At 37.7% G+C, this 15,507-nt stretch overlaps 1 protein-coding gene across 4 annotated transcripts in view; it reads left to right on the plus strand.

Annotated features, from left to right (window-relative positions):
* Positions 1 to 15,507, plus strand: part of CLIP4 (CAP-Gly domain containing linker protein family member 4) — a 62,726-nt gene that overhangs the window by 30,099 nt on the left and 17,120 nt on the right. For all 4 annotated transcript variants that reach the window (XM_055327370.1, XM_055327371.1, XM_055327372.1 and 1 more), the window contains exons 8-11: positions 458 to 593; positions 6,758 to 6,895; positions 11,493 to 11,582; positions 12,375 to 12,518. In XM_055327370.1, the coding sequence (XP_055183345.1) occupies positions 458 to 593; positions 6,758 to 6,895; positions 11,493 to 11,582; positions 12,375 to 12,518 (508 nt within the window). The remainder of the gene's footprint in view (positions 1 to 457; positions 594 to 6,757; positions 6,896 to 11,492; positions 11,583 to 12,374; positions 12,519 to 15,507) is intronic.

The raw sequence follows: 15,507 nt of genomic DNA on the forward strand, positions 1-15,507 counted from the left end.
CTAATGTCTAAAAATGGAAGTTTAGATAATTGATTTGAGACCTTTTCTAATACAAGTGTTTAATGCTATAAATTTCCCTCTAAGTACTGCTTTTGCTGCATCCTACAAATTTTGATATATTGTGTTACCATTTTCACTCAATTCAAAAAGTTTTTAAATTTCCCTGTGATTTTCTGTTTAATCATGGGTTATTTGAGAGTGTATTGTTTAATTTCAAAATAGTTAGAGATTTTCCAAAATCAGTTCGTAGGTGCATACAGATTTAGGATTTTTATGTCTTTTTGGTGAACTGACTCTTATTGTTATATAACACTTCTTTTTGTCCTTGGTAATATTCCTATTCTGAAGTCTACTTTGAGAGAATTGTTTTTAAAAACTTCCGTGGTAAAGTTGCAAGAGTAGCACATTTAGAATTACTAGTAATCCTCAAAATTATTGTGATTCGTGTTTTCTTTAGGTTGGAACATTAAGATTTTGTGGAACAACTGAATTTGCAAGTGGGCAGTGGGCTGGCATTGAATTGGATGAACCAGAAGGAAAAAACAATGGAAGCGTTGGGAAAATCCAGTACTTTAAATGTGCCCCCAAATATGGTAAGATAGATACTATCTAACTTAATGATTTAAGATAGTCGAATTACTTTATTTTTATTTATTTACTTTTATTATTTTTTAAAAAAGATTTCATCTATTTATTTAGAGAAAGAGAGCATAAGCAGCAGGGAGGGGCAGTGGGAGAGGAGAGAGAATCCCAAGCAGATTCCTCACAGAGCTTGGAGCCCAGTGTGGAGCTTGAACTCATGACCCTGAGATCATGATCTGAGCTGAGATCAAGAGTCCACTAAATCAATGGGGCCACTCAGGCACCCCTACTCTTTTATTGTTTTTAAGTAAAACTTTCCTCCTCGTTACCTGTGTTGTTAATGAAGGGGCTGCCCTTTTCTTGCTATGAGCAGTGCAGTGATTGGGAGATGGTGTCTCATTAGGAGTACAAATCCTCCTATAAATCCGCTCAGGTGCTTTTATGGCTGAGGGAGGGACTTTGTTATCAAGGAAGTACAGAGCTCTGGGGGTTGACAAACTTGGAACCTTGGAAAAGCAAGTGAGGCCAACTTTATAATGTATTCTTGAGGTGGGATGATTCTTTTTCTGACAGATGTTTGTTTAAATTCATATTCTTTCTTTCTTGTACACACACACACACACACACACACACACACACCTCTTGACATTGAATTAAATTTGTTTGTCACTTGCTATGTTGTAAAGATTTTTCTTTGCCATGAAATATTCTTCTGGAACATTAACTTCCCTGGTTGCACAATATTTCAGTTACAGCTCCACAGGGAGGCACTCTGATCTGGTGCTGAAGTCCTTGCTTGGAGTCTGTCAGCTTTTCTACCTACCAGCTATGTGACCTTAATTCTCTCCTTGTGCTTCAGTTTGTCTTCTATAAAATGGGGCTAATAATACCTCAAGAGTTCATATGAGAATCAAATATGTTGATAAATGTATAAAGCACCTCAAATAGTGCTTGATTCCCTGTAAGCACTCAGCAAATGGTAGCTATTGGTTAGCTGTCATAAATTTATCAAAATTACCACTTTCCTTTTGTGATAAACTGAAAATGGAGCATGATTGTTTGGTCTATTAATTTTTTTGTTTATAAAGATATTTATGGTATAAAATTTGAAAAACATAAAGAAGGTTAAAAGGAGGAAATAAAATCACTTGTATATTTCTTCTGTTTAATTCTTTTCACAAACTTTGGGTTATGTATAGTTATATATTTTGCATTTTTATTTGACATTTTATTAGAGTTCCCCCAAATCATTAAATATTGTTTGAAAATGTGATTTTTAATGGCTCCATTTCCTTTAATTTTTCCAATTTAATGGGTAAAAATTTCTGTTTGAATTCATATTTCTTTGTGGTAAAATAAAACACTTAAAATGTTCTGTTATTTTATATATATTTGTATATGTGTATATATAAGATATGTGTTTTACACAGGATAACACATGTGTATTATATAAAATATTTATTATATATAATATAACACATGTAACATATAATAACATATATTATATATAATACATATATAATTATATAATATATATAATACACACACACGTGTGTGTGTGTGTGTGTTATCCTGGCAATTGCCAAGAAATAGTTGTTCATATTACATATTCATTATATAATTGAGATAGTGGGTTTTAAAAAACTTTAGAAAACAAATACATATTTAAGGTTTTAAACTCTTATAGTTATTACAGATATTTTGCCCAGTTTGTCATTTGCCTTTGAACTTCATTTGAAGTGTTTTGGCATAGAGTTTTATGTAGTTAAAAGACTTTTTCTTTATAACTTCTTTTTTTTTTCTCTATAACTTCTTACATTGGTTGTATGCTTAGATAGTTCTTTCTAATCCAAGGATTAATTTAAAACTATATATTTTATTCTTCTGAGTGTTTTACTTTTTACACTAAATTATTTAACCCATTTGGAACATATTGATTAGTTATGTGGAACTAAGAATTTAATTTTAATTTTCCTCTATTAGCTAATTTTGGCAACTGTCAAGGAGACTGAGGGCAAGATCAAAACTACTAGCAACACACAGGGCAGATGTAAATCAGATTCATGGGAAATGCTTAGATTGTAACAGAATGCATGTTGTCCCCAAAATCTCATCATCCCAAGGAGAAGCATACTTGATGAGGACAAAGCCGGATACCCCAAGGACCCTGCTTCTGTCCCTTTTACATGCTTAAAGGCGAGTTTTGGGGGGCAAGGTTCATGTGTTGGATTATGTAAAAATGGGAGTTGCCTTGACTAAGCAGAAGCCAAAGAATTTGTCTCTTCTCAGCAACAGTTTTGTATTTTCCCTTTCTCTCTCTCTAACTCTGTCATTTTTCCTTGGCTTGCTGTGCTTCCTTTAGTATAAATTAAATTCTTATAAATGCTATAGTCTGTTTCAGGACTATTTTGTTCAACACATATTAGATTTTTTTCAATTGTAGAAATTTTAAAATAATGTTTAAGTTTTTTTTTTTTTTAGAGCAGTTTGTGTTCAAAACACAATTGAGAGAGAGGTGGAGTAATTTCCTGTGTATCCCCTGTTCCCATGCATGCAGAGTGACTCCCATTGTCAGTGTTCCTTCACCGGTGGGAACCTTCCTGCAAATAGAGGAACCTACACTGACTCATCATCATCACTCAGAGTCCATAGTTTACATTGGGGTTCACTCTTGTTTATGTACATTCTGTGGTTTTGGATAAGTGCTTAATGACATGTCTCTCTCATTACAGTGTCATACAGAATCTATTCACTGCCCTGAAAATCCCCTGTGCTCTGCCTGTTCATCCTTTCCCTGCTCAGACCCTAGCAGGCAGGGGGAGGGACAGAGGGACAGGGGGGAGCACACTTCCCACTGAGCAGGGAGCACTACTTGGAGCTTGATCCCAGGACCTTGGGATTGTGACCTGAGCCGAAGGGAGATGCTTAACCAACTGAGTCACCCAGGGTCCCCTAGAAGATTTTATTTTTAAGTAATTTCCTCACCAGACTTGGGGCTTGAACTTGCAACCCCAAGATCAAGAGTCACATGCCTACTGACTGAGCCAGCCAGGCACCCCTGATTTTTCTGATTTTAAACACCTACTGACTTCATACTATGAGGAGAAAGATTGGGTGCTTTCATTATTCTAAGTCAGTTTTTTTCTTGGTTTATTTCTTTGTTTTGGTGGAACACATCCTCTAGTAGCTTTTGACAAAGGACTTGTGGGAGATCAATGTTTTGAAATCTTCCATTCTAAAAATATGCTTATTTCTACCCTTTTACTTCATATGATAGTTTGATGGGAAAAGGAGCATTAGGTTAGAATTCATATTCTCAGTATTTTGAAGGTTATATTCTATTGTCTGATGGAGTTTGGCAAATTTTTCCTGTAAAAGGCAAGAGTAAACATTTTAGGCTTTAAGGGCCACACAGTCTCTTGTTCAATTATCCAGCTCGCCTATTGTAGTGAAGAAGCAGTTGTAGACAGTGTGTAAACATATGGATTCCAGTAGAACTTGACAAAAAGAGGTTGCAGGCAGGATGTGGTTGCTGGGCTCTTAGTTTGCCCACTACTCTCTTGAGCTTCCAGTGTTGCTATATAGAAGTTTTAAAATCTTTCTTCTGTTTTTGACCTTTTACTTCTCTTTGGAAGCTTTTAGTATTTTTTCTCCTGTTTATCATTTTCTTTTTAGAGTTTATATTGTTTTTATTCCTAATTAATATTTTGGTGGTGTTTTGGGAAGAGTTGTGGTATAATAAAATGGACCATGTTTATCTAGAAATTCATTACTCTTCTCTTTAAAAATAATCCTTCTTATGTATTTGTTTTAGTTAAGCTGTACAATTATATGTCAAGATCTGAGAAAAGACCCATTGGTACTTTGATTAGCATGAGTTAATCCATATTAACTTTAATCCATATTCTGCGTGCATTTTGGGCTTTGGTTGTAGCCAGTCATTGCTCCAAATTTAGTTTTGGTTCTCCCAAATGATTCATTTTATTAAAAAAAATAGAAGAATGAGAACTTACATCGGTGAGGTTTCACATACTATTATAAATCCTTTAAAGCCATAGAATTAAATATTTACTTTCTAAAATATTATGTGGAATAAGATTATGTAGAAATTTTCTTAAGACCTTGAAAGAAAAAAAAACACACAACTGTCCTCAGATTAAGAAAAAAACGTTCATTAAACAACAGTATTATGATATTAATGACAAATTTGAAAGATAAATCGAGAGTAGTCCGTTCTCATAAATATGTTTTGGTTTACAGTTTTTGCAGTCTTTCTTATACTCACACAAAATCTTTTCCAGATAAATCATAATGTAATTAGATATATAACTTCATTTTTATTTTCTTGAATTAATTTTCATACTTTGCTATATTTCTCTACAACTTTTATTGTTTTACCTATTGGTGATCCTGTTGCCAGATATTTGTTTTCTCCTACTTATGAATAATATTGCAATGATGACATATTCATGTATACAGTCTTTTCCTCCTGTTTGGGTTATTTTTTCCTGATTAATGTCCAAAGGTATAATTGAGTCATAGTAGTAAACTAGAAATTGTTTTGGCTCTGGAAATTTATCTTTTCCTTATAACATAAAAACATAACTGTGTAACTTTTGTGCACATCTCTAAGCATTTCCTTATAACTGATGCCACAAAGCGGATTCAGTCAGAATTTTTGTCTTCCAATAAGATTGTATGAATTTATATTTCTAGAGTATAAAACAATTTCTGTCTTCCAACCTTTGGCAATTTGTTGTAACTATCATCACACTGTTTTGTGTGTGTGTGTGTGTGTGTGTGTGTCTGTGTGTGTGTGTGTATTTGACAAGGAAAAGAATTAGAGAAAAGAATAGAAACTCAAGGAAAATGTGATAAGTGGGAGAAGAGAGAACATTGTGGATAAGTCAGAAGATGTAGGAAAATCAGGAGAAAGTAATGTAGAATCTGAGGGAGGAAAGCATTTCATGATCAGTAGAGAAAGTCATATAGTTAGCCCTTTTTAGTTATTAACAAGGCACTTTTGTTTGTTGATTATTGAGCATTTCTACAAACTATTTTAAAACAAGTTTTTAATAAAGATTTTATTTATTTATTCATGAGAGACATAGAGAGAGTCAGAGACATAGGCAGAGGGAGAAGCGGGCTCCCTGTAGGAGCCCGATGTGGGACTCGATCCCAGAACCATGGGATCATGACCTGAGCCAAAGGTAGATGCTCAATCACTGAGCCGCCCAGGCATTCCAAAACAAGTTGTTTTTAATGTATATATTACATTCTAGTCATAATGTGTCCTTGTTAAATTGTAAACACCCAATGGAAGAGTGTGATATACACATTATGACTTTTTTTTCTTTTTAAATATCTTAGCCAGATAATCTATGTATTTATAGTCTATATTCACTATCTCTGATGTCTGTGCATACTTATTTATACTGGACATTTTACTGCCTGGATAAACTCCTTTCTTAAATGGAATTTTATACTCCAGCCTGCTGTAGATGGGCAGCCCCCCTCTACAGCCCCCTGGTCTGTATGCCTCCCTTCCCCAGCACACAAACTGTACTGTTTCTGACTGTCAGGAGCTGAGGGCTAGCCCTTTTGGGAGGATTACATTTTATACTCAAGAATATTTGTTTATGTCTTGACTGTGTGTAAGGCACTGAAATTAGGTACAGTGTGGGAAATGCAGACATGAGTAACATTTGAATTTTGTCTTCCAATGGTGTACAGTCTGGAAGAGAGATAGGACATGACATAAAAAACTGTCATGTGGGGAGAATATTGTTAAAGGGGACACAAAGTGACACAGATAAAAGTGCTTATACTGTAAAGTGCTCTGTTATTTGCCAGTAGCTTAGTCAGAAATCATTATGATGGAAAACTGTTACCTTCACTCATTTCTCTTTACCCTGAATTTCATGTAATACCTGATGGTGCATCTTTTATGTGATTCTTAAATTACCGTGTATGTTGTTTATCTTGACAACTAGATTGTAAGCTCTCTGAGGACAAGTACTGCATCTTACTTTTTTCCTGTCTTTACCTACAGGACACCTGGTAGGCATTAAAAAAGAATTTAAAGATCTATATTACTAAATGGTTGTACTTACCCTTTTATTTGATGTACTTTTAATTGCTTAACACTAACTCAAGCTCTGCATCCCTCTCTCAGGTATTTTTGCACCTCTTTCAAAGATAAGTAAAGCAAAAGATCGAAGGAAGAATGTAGGACACACTTCTGGAAAAACTGTGCCTCTCATCAGGTCCCAGAAAATCGATGTAGCTCATGTCACGTCAAAAGTGAACACTGGTAGGTCAAACCAGAGAGTTAAATCTCTTCTTCAGTGTTTTTATTTCATTTGCAGAATGCCTTATATTTAATGTGCTTCACGCTTTTTTTTTTGTTAGGTAACGGTGGAACCTGCATTTAATAAAATCTGCACCTTATGTGTTTTTAAATGTCAGTCTCATGGTTTATGATTTTCATTCCTGACAAGAGTTTTACATTTTCCCTTTCTTTTCTTTCCTATCACATGCATCCCTTCATCACCCCTTAGTCTTACTTCCAAGCTAGATTTTATACCTCCAATAAAGCCTTGTAAACGCAACTAGCTCTAGCTTTAGGTTTCTCACCTATTCAAGAAGTTTAGCGACTTCTTTTTAAATCAGAAGTAGTCCCAACTCTTTAAACTGGCAGTCTGAGTCCTTCCTGTATATAAGGGAGTCTCTGGATACCTTCATAGTTGAATTTGAGTCCTTCTTGTCCTCACTCTTCCCTACATACTTTGTCTCGTGCTATTTCTCTGAGTACAGTAATTTGACTTCTGCCTTTGAAGCCCTAGCTGTGCTTTACCTCCTTATTCATATGCTATTTCTCTAAGAAAACTTCCCTGGTGACCCAGATCACTTCTATGCCTCCATTCTAACTTTTTGTACACTTGTATCCCTACCACAGAATTATTTGTTAGCTTGGGTCTTGTCCTCCAATTGCTTTATTTGTTCAGATCTTTTATTCTCTCAGCAGAATTTTAAAATTTAAATGGACTGTGAGAGTATTTTGTGCTTTTGTATTCACTGGAGTAGTACATAGCATAAAATAGGTGCTCGGGAAGTACTTGCTAACTTATCAGTGGCTGAAGCAGACAGGCTTCCTGCCATGATTCAAGGATTTTGTCCAAGAATTGGTTGGCCTTTCCATTCTCTTCCATTGAGTTATTTAAATAGCTCTGTGTCAGTCTGTACTTCATAACTCCCATAGTTTAAAAAAAATAAATCTTGATGTCTTGTAGAGGAAAGCTTCCTACCTTATTCTTGAATAGTGTTTTAGCTGTTTGGATCCTTGTAAATCCACATTTCCATATAAATTTTGGAATTAGCTTTTAAGTTTATTTTTAAAAATATCTGTTGAAATTTTATTGCATTTAAACCATTAAGTCAGGATGAGCACTGGCTGTTATACTATATGTTGGCAAATTGAATTTAAATTTAAAAAATGTTAAAAAATAAATCATAAGTCAATTTAGGAAGAACTGACATCATTACAATATTCAGTCTTTTAGTTTTAAGCTTGGAATATTGCTTTATTTAATTAGGTCCTTTAAAAATATGTCAATAGGATTTCTGATTTTCTCTACAGCTATTTTATACCAGTTTTTTCAGGTCTGTTCCTAGACACTTCATACTTTTTGATGCAATTGTAAATGGTATCCTTTTAACCTGAAACCCAGAAGTTTACAGCCGTTATGGAAAGAAGGCCCAAAGAGAAGCCCTCTATTTCTGATCTAAGGTTCAGGGAAGAGTCTTCTACTAGATAGAAAATGGAGGAAATCCCTTTTTTTTTTTTTTAAAGATAGCGTCTTTTTTTTTTTTTTTTACCCTTTTGGTCATTCCCACGCCAGTCCTTAGGCAGTCCTGCATGGTGTTATAGCAGCAGTAGATAGCAAGGCACCTGAAATCCCAAGGGAGGGGAACACTTCTCTCTGACCAGAGAAACTGTGGTCCCAGGAATGTGGATGGATTCCCAATAGCTTGTCTTCTCTTTTCTCACTGCTTGTTCCTAGAGGCAGAGTCAGTCCCAGGAGACTATGACAAAGTAGGGATACTAAAGCCTAGGTATCCTGCCCAGATATCAGGAAGGGGTGCCTCTGGACACAGGGAAATGGCAGGGAGACTATGGAGAGGAGGGAGCTCACAAAGCAATCTCAAAATGTTGGGTGTGAACTCCTGGCTTGCTCTCAAGTTGTGCATGTGGATCTGACCATATAGGCTTTGGTCTCTGGTCTCCACTGCCCAGATCCCAGGTACTACTGGATGGCGCAAGTGAGAAAGATCCCAAAAAGCCTTTGGAAACTCAACTGACATTGGAATACAGTGCACAGAAGGTGGGTAGAGATGTCCAGCCTGAACTGGACTGAGTTGACCGCTTGATAATACAAAACAAACATTCTCTATAAGACTTAAATAAGACCACAACATAAAATTCAAAATGTGTAGGATGCAATCCAAAATTATTCAAAATATGAAAAACCAGGAAAATCTCAGTATCTCTGAAGGAAAGAGACAACCAAAGGTTGCCAACCCTGACAGGACACAGACATGACACAGATAAAGACTTTAAAGAATATATTATAACCGTGCTTTAAGAATTAAGGTTAATACTCTTGAAACAAGTGGAAAGAAAGTTCACAGAAATGAGGATATAGAAAAGAACCAAGTGATACATAAGTGCACATGCACATGTGCACGGACACACAAATGAGTATGGTTAAAACTGGGGCATCCGAAGACTGGTGGATTATATCAGTGTTGGTATCCTGGTTGCAATGTTCTATTATAGTCATGTAAAAAGTTACCTTTGGGGAAATTGGGCAAAGTGTGCAAGAGATATCCTTGTATTACTTTATACAACTGCATGTGAATCTCCAGTGACTCAATTAAAAAACTCAAATAAGAAAGGTCCAAATGGATATGTTAAAACTGAAAAATATAACTGAAAAATAAGAGGTGCATTCTGTGGGGTGCCTTCACTGTCTCTCTTACCCATTCCTCTGTTCAGTTCATGCCATTGTCGTTCTGGTCCTCATTCCACCTATTGTAAGAACTTCTCCCTGGTCCATGCTTCTTGCCTCTGCTGCTCTCACTTTCTTCTAAGCTATGCTGTCAGGGTGATGTTACTCCCCGCTCTGTTCATGCCAACCCTCCTTCACCAAGTCCATCAGAGGCCTTCAATTTATCAGAGGCCCATTCCTTCCATCAGAGTTCCATTCCTTCCATCAGAGGCCCATTCCTTCCATCAGAAGCCCAGGTCCTTACCTGGCCCTGTCATCCTCTGAGATTTCATTCTGACCTGTCTATCCAGTTTTACTTCTACCATGTCCCAAAATTATTCTTTATTCCAGCCATGCTACTCATCTGTCTCTAACTCTGTCTTTAAGATTTTTCTTTTATTTTCATCCATCTACAGTGCCTACCTTCAGTTCTTTCTGGCCATAACTCCAAGTATGCTCTGGAAGAAGTCTGGTTTTTTTTTTTTTTTTTTTTTTTTTGGATTTATTTATTTGGGAGAGAGAACAGGAGCGAGAGGGAAAGAAAGGGAGAAGCAGGCTCCCCACTGAGCTGGGAGCCCAACTCGAGGCTCGAACCCAGCACCCCAGGATCATGACCTGAGTTGAAGACGGATGCTTAACTGACTGAGCCACCCAGGCGCCCCTGAAGAAGTCTTATCTGTCCTTCAGAACCCATCTCAGAATTTGATCTCCTTGATGAGGCATTAATTTATCTTTGTAGCCACAACTATTGTCTCTTTCCTCTGTGTTAGTGCTTATCAATAAATGTTCTCATATTTTAGTTATTCATGCTCACATCATTCTACCATTCTGGATTGAAAAGGTGCTTCTTTTGGGCTGGGACCATGTCTTGTTCACACAGGTGATGCTCGGAGTGCCGGGTATCATCCTTCACTCAAAAGCTTCCTAATTGAGAAGAATTGAAATGGGTACTTGATGGAATTTAAAACTGGGTAAAGTCCATTAGGTTTCTGGTTTAAATAATTTGGATCTGCCGAATGGAAACAGAAGCCTTCATAAGGCAAAGTATTACTCATGGACTTTTTCTTTTTTTCAAGTGAGTCTGTTTGTGAGACTTGTGTGTGGTGATACTGGGGCCATCATTTTCAGAGTGTCAGTGGCAGAGAGTGCAAGGCTTCTTACTGTCTCACGTTCACTTTCATGACTAGTGGCTACAATGGTTTGCAAAACTTTTTACCCAGAATTCATTATCTGAATAGAACATCTGCTACAAATGATTTGCACACATATGAGTGAATTCTATATGTTGTCTGCAAGTCCTGGTGAGTGTACGATGGTTGTCCTTCAGTTGTGTGAGGTTTGCTGTACTTGCTGGCATTGTGCAGATACACTAATGAGTGTATAAGGTGTCAAACAACTAGGTAACTAGGCTTTAACTGTTTTATAGTATTTAGAATTCCTTTGTGGATTGTTAAATAGGTCTAAAAGAGACTTGAGTGGTGATGGAGGAAATTGAGGTTTTCAGAGGGGCTAGGAATGCATTTATTTTTATTTTTATTTTTTAATTCATGTGAGAGACAGAGAGGCAGAGAGCTAGGCAGAGGGAGAAGGAGGCTTCCTGTGAGGAGCCTGATGAGGGACTTGATCCTGGGACCCTGAGGGATCATGACCTGAGCCACCAAGGTGCCCCTTCCCCCCCCCCTTTACATATTGAAATATTAGATTGGCCCCTGCTATCTGTGAATTTACTATCCAATGTGTTTCCAGAAATGGATAAGATTTAGATGATGAGGGATGTCTGTGCTTTCAAAAGTAAGCACATTTGTACGTTTAATGTCGAAGTTCTTTCTTGCTGAAAATGTCTTGTTTCTCTCTGCTTAGGATTAATGACTTCAAAAAAAGACAGTGCTTCTGAATCAACACTTTCATTGCCTCCTGGTGACGAATCGAAACCTGTAACAGAGAAAGATGGTAAAATAATTTTATAACTCTCATTCTAAAAATTTAATTTGCCGATGGAACTTTAAAGTAAAATAGTGATAAAGCTTCTATGGGGGCTAAGTTTTAAAGTTTTTAAGAGAAAAATCATTGCAGCAAAAAATTACCCTTGGAAATACCTTAAGCAGCGCATCATAAAGTGTAAACATGACTTTGGTTATAAAATGCTGTGTGGTGCATCTGTGTACACTTAGATTAGAGAGCTACCAGGTTAAATTAAAAGAGAGATGAAAAGAAAACATCACAGTGTAGACAGCTTGGTAAAAATGTTTAAAGTGGTTGTCAGCTCTCAAATCATTCGGTGAATAGAACACGAATAGAACATTGAAGAGTATTCCTGTTTGCCTTCAGGTTGGCTCAAAACATTTTAACACTACCTTTTTGTTATCTTAAAACAAATTAATAGACTTTTTAAGTGTAAATCAGGTTAGATTCCGCTAAGCCATCTAAAGTGGGAGGTGAGAGAGAAAGTGGGTAGAACAGGGAGGTCATCGGTTTCTGTTGGCAATGGGTGCTACTCTCCTGCGTGAGAGTGTCCTCCTCCAACGTGAATCCTTACAATACAATTGCTTGGGATATAAAATCTTCTCTGTATGAATTACGGCACAGTTGGATGAAACCAGGCACTTAAGTCAACACTAGATAATCCACAATGGAGAAAGCTAACTGGATGAGCTTCAGAGGGTTTTACCTGGAAAGCCATCTTTTTGGTTCACTTCTTGTTTTCCAACCTTTGATATGTTCTTTTCCTTTACCTTGTTTTAGTTACTCTGCTTGGATCCATCAGCAGCTCCTCCTCCACATCATCTTTGGAACACAAACCAGGCTACACCAAGAAACTGAATGCACGTAGCAATCACAAGAAGACAATGAGCAAAAGCCCGTCTGTCTCATCTAGAGCCAGTGCTGGTATCTATGGCTTTTTCAACCAGGCTTTCTTGGTGTTTTTTATCTTGGTTTGTTTGTAAGTAGATTTGATCTTTTTAAATGTGTAGAAGGAACATTTTACTTCAGTCAGATTGAACTACTTGCCCTCTTCTGTCTTTCCCTTGCCCCGCCCCCGTCCCCCCTATTCCCCACTGCCCCCCATGAGTGTCCTTGGTCTCCCTGCCTTCCTCCCAGTGCTCCTGCCATGTTCCTTGTCTGGACTCCCCTCTTCCCTTCCACATGCTTGTAATGCCTCTGACCCTTTAAGGTGCATTTTAGAATTTTATGGTAGATCCTTAGATGTGTGGAAACCATGTGGTTATTACCTTTCTTCTTTTCTAATCTAGACCTAATAATAACTAACATGTATTGTATACTTATTATTTCAGGTTCTATTCTAAGCACTTTATAGACCTTATTTCACTTAACTCTCAAAACAAACCTATGGGTAGGTACTATTACTATCATCCTCATTTTATGAATGAGGAAACCGAGGCTTAGGGAGGTAAGTCATTGGTGCCTGACGCCAGTTTCCAAGTGGCACAGCTGGGCTTCACCCTGAGGTCTGTCTGCTGCTTTCTCTGCTGCTGGTATGGTTTTGCCTCCATCCCAAGCACTTTCTGCTCTTCTTCTTGCTCCCGGGTCTCCAGACCCCTCAGGGCCAGCCTGTAGAGAGCCAAACTGATGCCCATGGCACAATTACGGTGTAAGGCTTCTCCTGCAGGGTGGTGACCACACTGTGGACCCGGCCCATATGGAGCCTCATGCCAGCGCTCTTCATGTTGCTGCTTCACATACGACTTTACACACATTCTCACTTAGTTTAACACTCGAGGTTCTATCCCTCTGCATTTTGTTTCTTATATCTTGCATATTAGCTTTTCCACATATTTTTGTATCATCTTCATATTTAAAGTTCAAGTCCTTGTTTAAAGCTAAATAGGAGAGGTTCAGTGGCTCTCCTGACAGGTTGAAGACGGTAACCTGTTTGGATGTGGCTTTTTAATTCACTCTGAGTTCTGCATAACCTTATTCAGTCCCCCTTTCTCCAGTTATGTGTAAGGTTATAGGAAATGCTTCATAGCAGGCATCTTGCCACAATCAACATACATGGAGTACATTGCATTCACTTATTTACCTATGTAGCAGATGTATCCAGAAAAGAAATGGAACCATTTTGACATAAATTGTTTTCAATGAACCTCATAATAATTACCAGGTTCTCTTTCAAATACTTTTAACAGTTGTACTGAAGTAATATTTTATTATAGAAAATGTTCTGATGGGATTATTTTCTCTTTAAAATACATACTGTACAGTGATGGGGAGGAACCCTCAGCAATAGCATTGACATGCCAAACCCACAGGTTGGGAGACTCTAAAAGTAGAGAACCTAGAAGCTTTGCCTCAAACTGTTTACTTATAACTTGTATTCTGAGTAGATGCTTTTTCCTTATCAAGCATTTTCAGGCCTGAGGAACAGAGGTGTGAGGACTGTGACGTAGCACTCCTGCTTATCCTCATTTTATTCACGTTGCAAGGCCTCCTTCACTTGGAACTTGGGCTTTTGACATTTATTTGATTTTAAAATGTGTATGTGGGTGTGGAAATACATTTTTTTTTACTTTTTTATAAAAAGTAGTTTTTAGTGTACCTACATATTTAACTTTTTTCCTTTTTCACAAATTTAGGCCTGATATAGGCTTAGATAGTAGTAGGTGAAGAGACCTGTCAGAGTGAGAAAGCAGACCTCTTAGGAGGGGAAGGAGAGAGAATGGGAGATCCCTGAGAGAAAGTCCATGTCTGGGGCCTCAAAGATGTTTCCCTGGGACACTTTTCTAGAGTGAGTAGATACTTCATTTTCTCATAGGTTTGCATTTGAGGGATGCAGACATATTGGGAGGTTAGGATGAAGAGCAGAAGGAAAAGGTTAGGGGTATGGCAGAGGTAGAGGAGGAGGTCTGTTTTCTCAGCATTGCTGTATCCTGTGATGTTGAATGTGCTGCCCTCGGTCCATTGCATAGCCTGCGAACATGCCTCAGGACTTGTGGCCTGGGGGCCCAGGCTTTAATCCTGGTGTGCTGTCAACTGCCTGCGAGCACCATGCCTTAATTAATTTCTGAGTGTGTATCTTCTCTATAGTTAGAATTCTATGGCAAGCACTTTGTAAACTGTGAAGTGCTATGGAAATATTAGCTATTATGAGGACCTGGGAGTTTTAGTATAGCACTTTATCCAGACATTCTTCTCTCTGGGTTTATGTTCCTCATTTGTTGCCATGGCTTTAGATTCTCTCCCTTTGGTGGTGTCTTATCCTCTGTCCCCTGTCCCCACAGAGGCTTCTTTAGGCCTTTCTAGATGATAACTGTTAAAGTCTGTTTATGGGTTGATGGAAGAAGCATGAAGGGGCCCACTCTTTCTCTGTTAGAATTGAACCGTTTTCTAGACAGTATTTCTCTAGGACTTCTGATGTTTAAATTATTTCAGGGATTAGGCTTGAATCAAGGTGAGGGGGAGTGGTTTGGTTCCTAATAAGGAAATCAGTTTGAGCTCATTGGAAACTTAGAGCAGTTTTCACGTTCAGATCACATTCCTGTATGTATAACTCACACTGAATCCCAGTGAACTACTCTAATTCTAGCATTTTAGTAGATAAGGATTGGTACATTACAGCCATGAGCCAAATCCAACCTGCCACCTATTCTTGTAAAGTTTTACTGGAACATACCATGCTGCCTGTTTTGTTTGTGCATGATTTTGTGCTATGGTAGCAAAGCTGAGTGGTTATGATAGACATGATATGACGTGCATAGCCTGAAGTACTCTCTGGCCCTTTACAGAAGAAGTGTGCTGGCCTCTGTTCTAGTAGAGCGTGCCCCAGGCAATCTGGATAGAATCAATACTTTACCAGGAACCATGTGTCTCAAGTTCTTGTGGCAATAATTTTTTCAGGAAACCCTGCAAAATTTCT

This window comes from Nyctereutes procyonoides, unplaced genomic scaffold (assembly GCF_905146905.1).
Source record: "Nyctereutes procyonoides isolate TBG_1078 unplaced genomic scaffold, NYPRO_anot_genome, whole genome shotgun sequence".
NCBI lineage: Eukaryota > Metazoa > Chordata > Mammalia > Carnivora > Canidae > Nyctereutes > Nyctereutes procyonoides.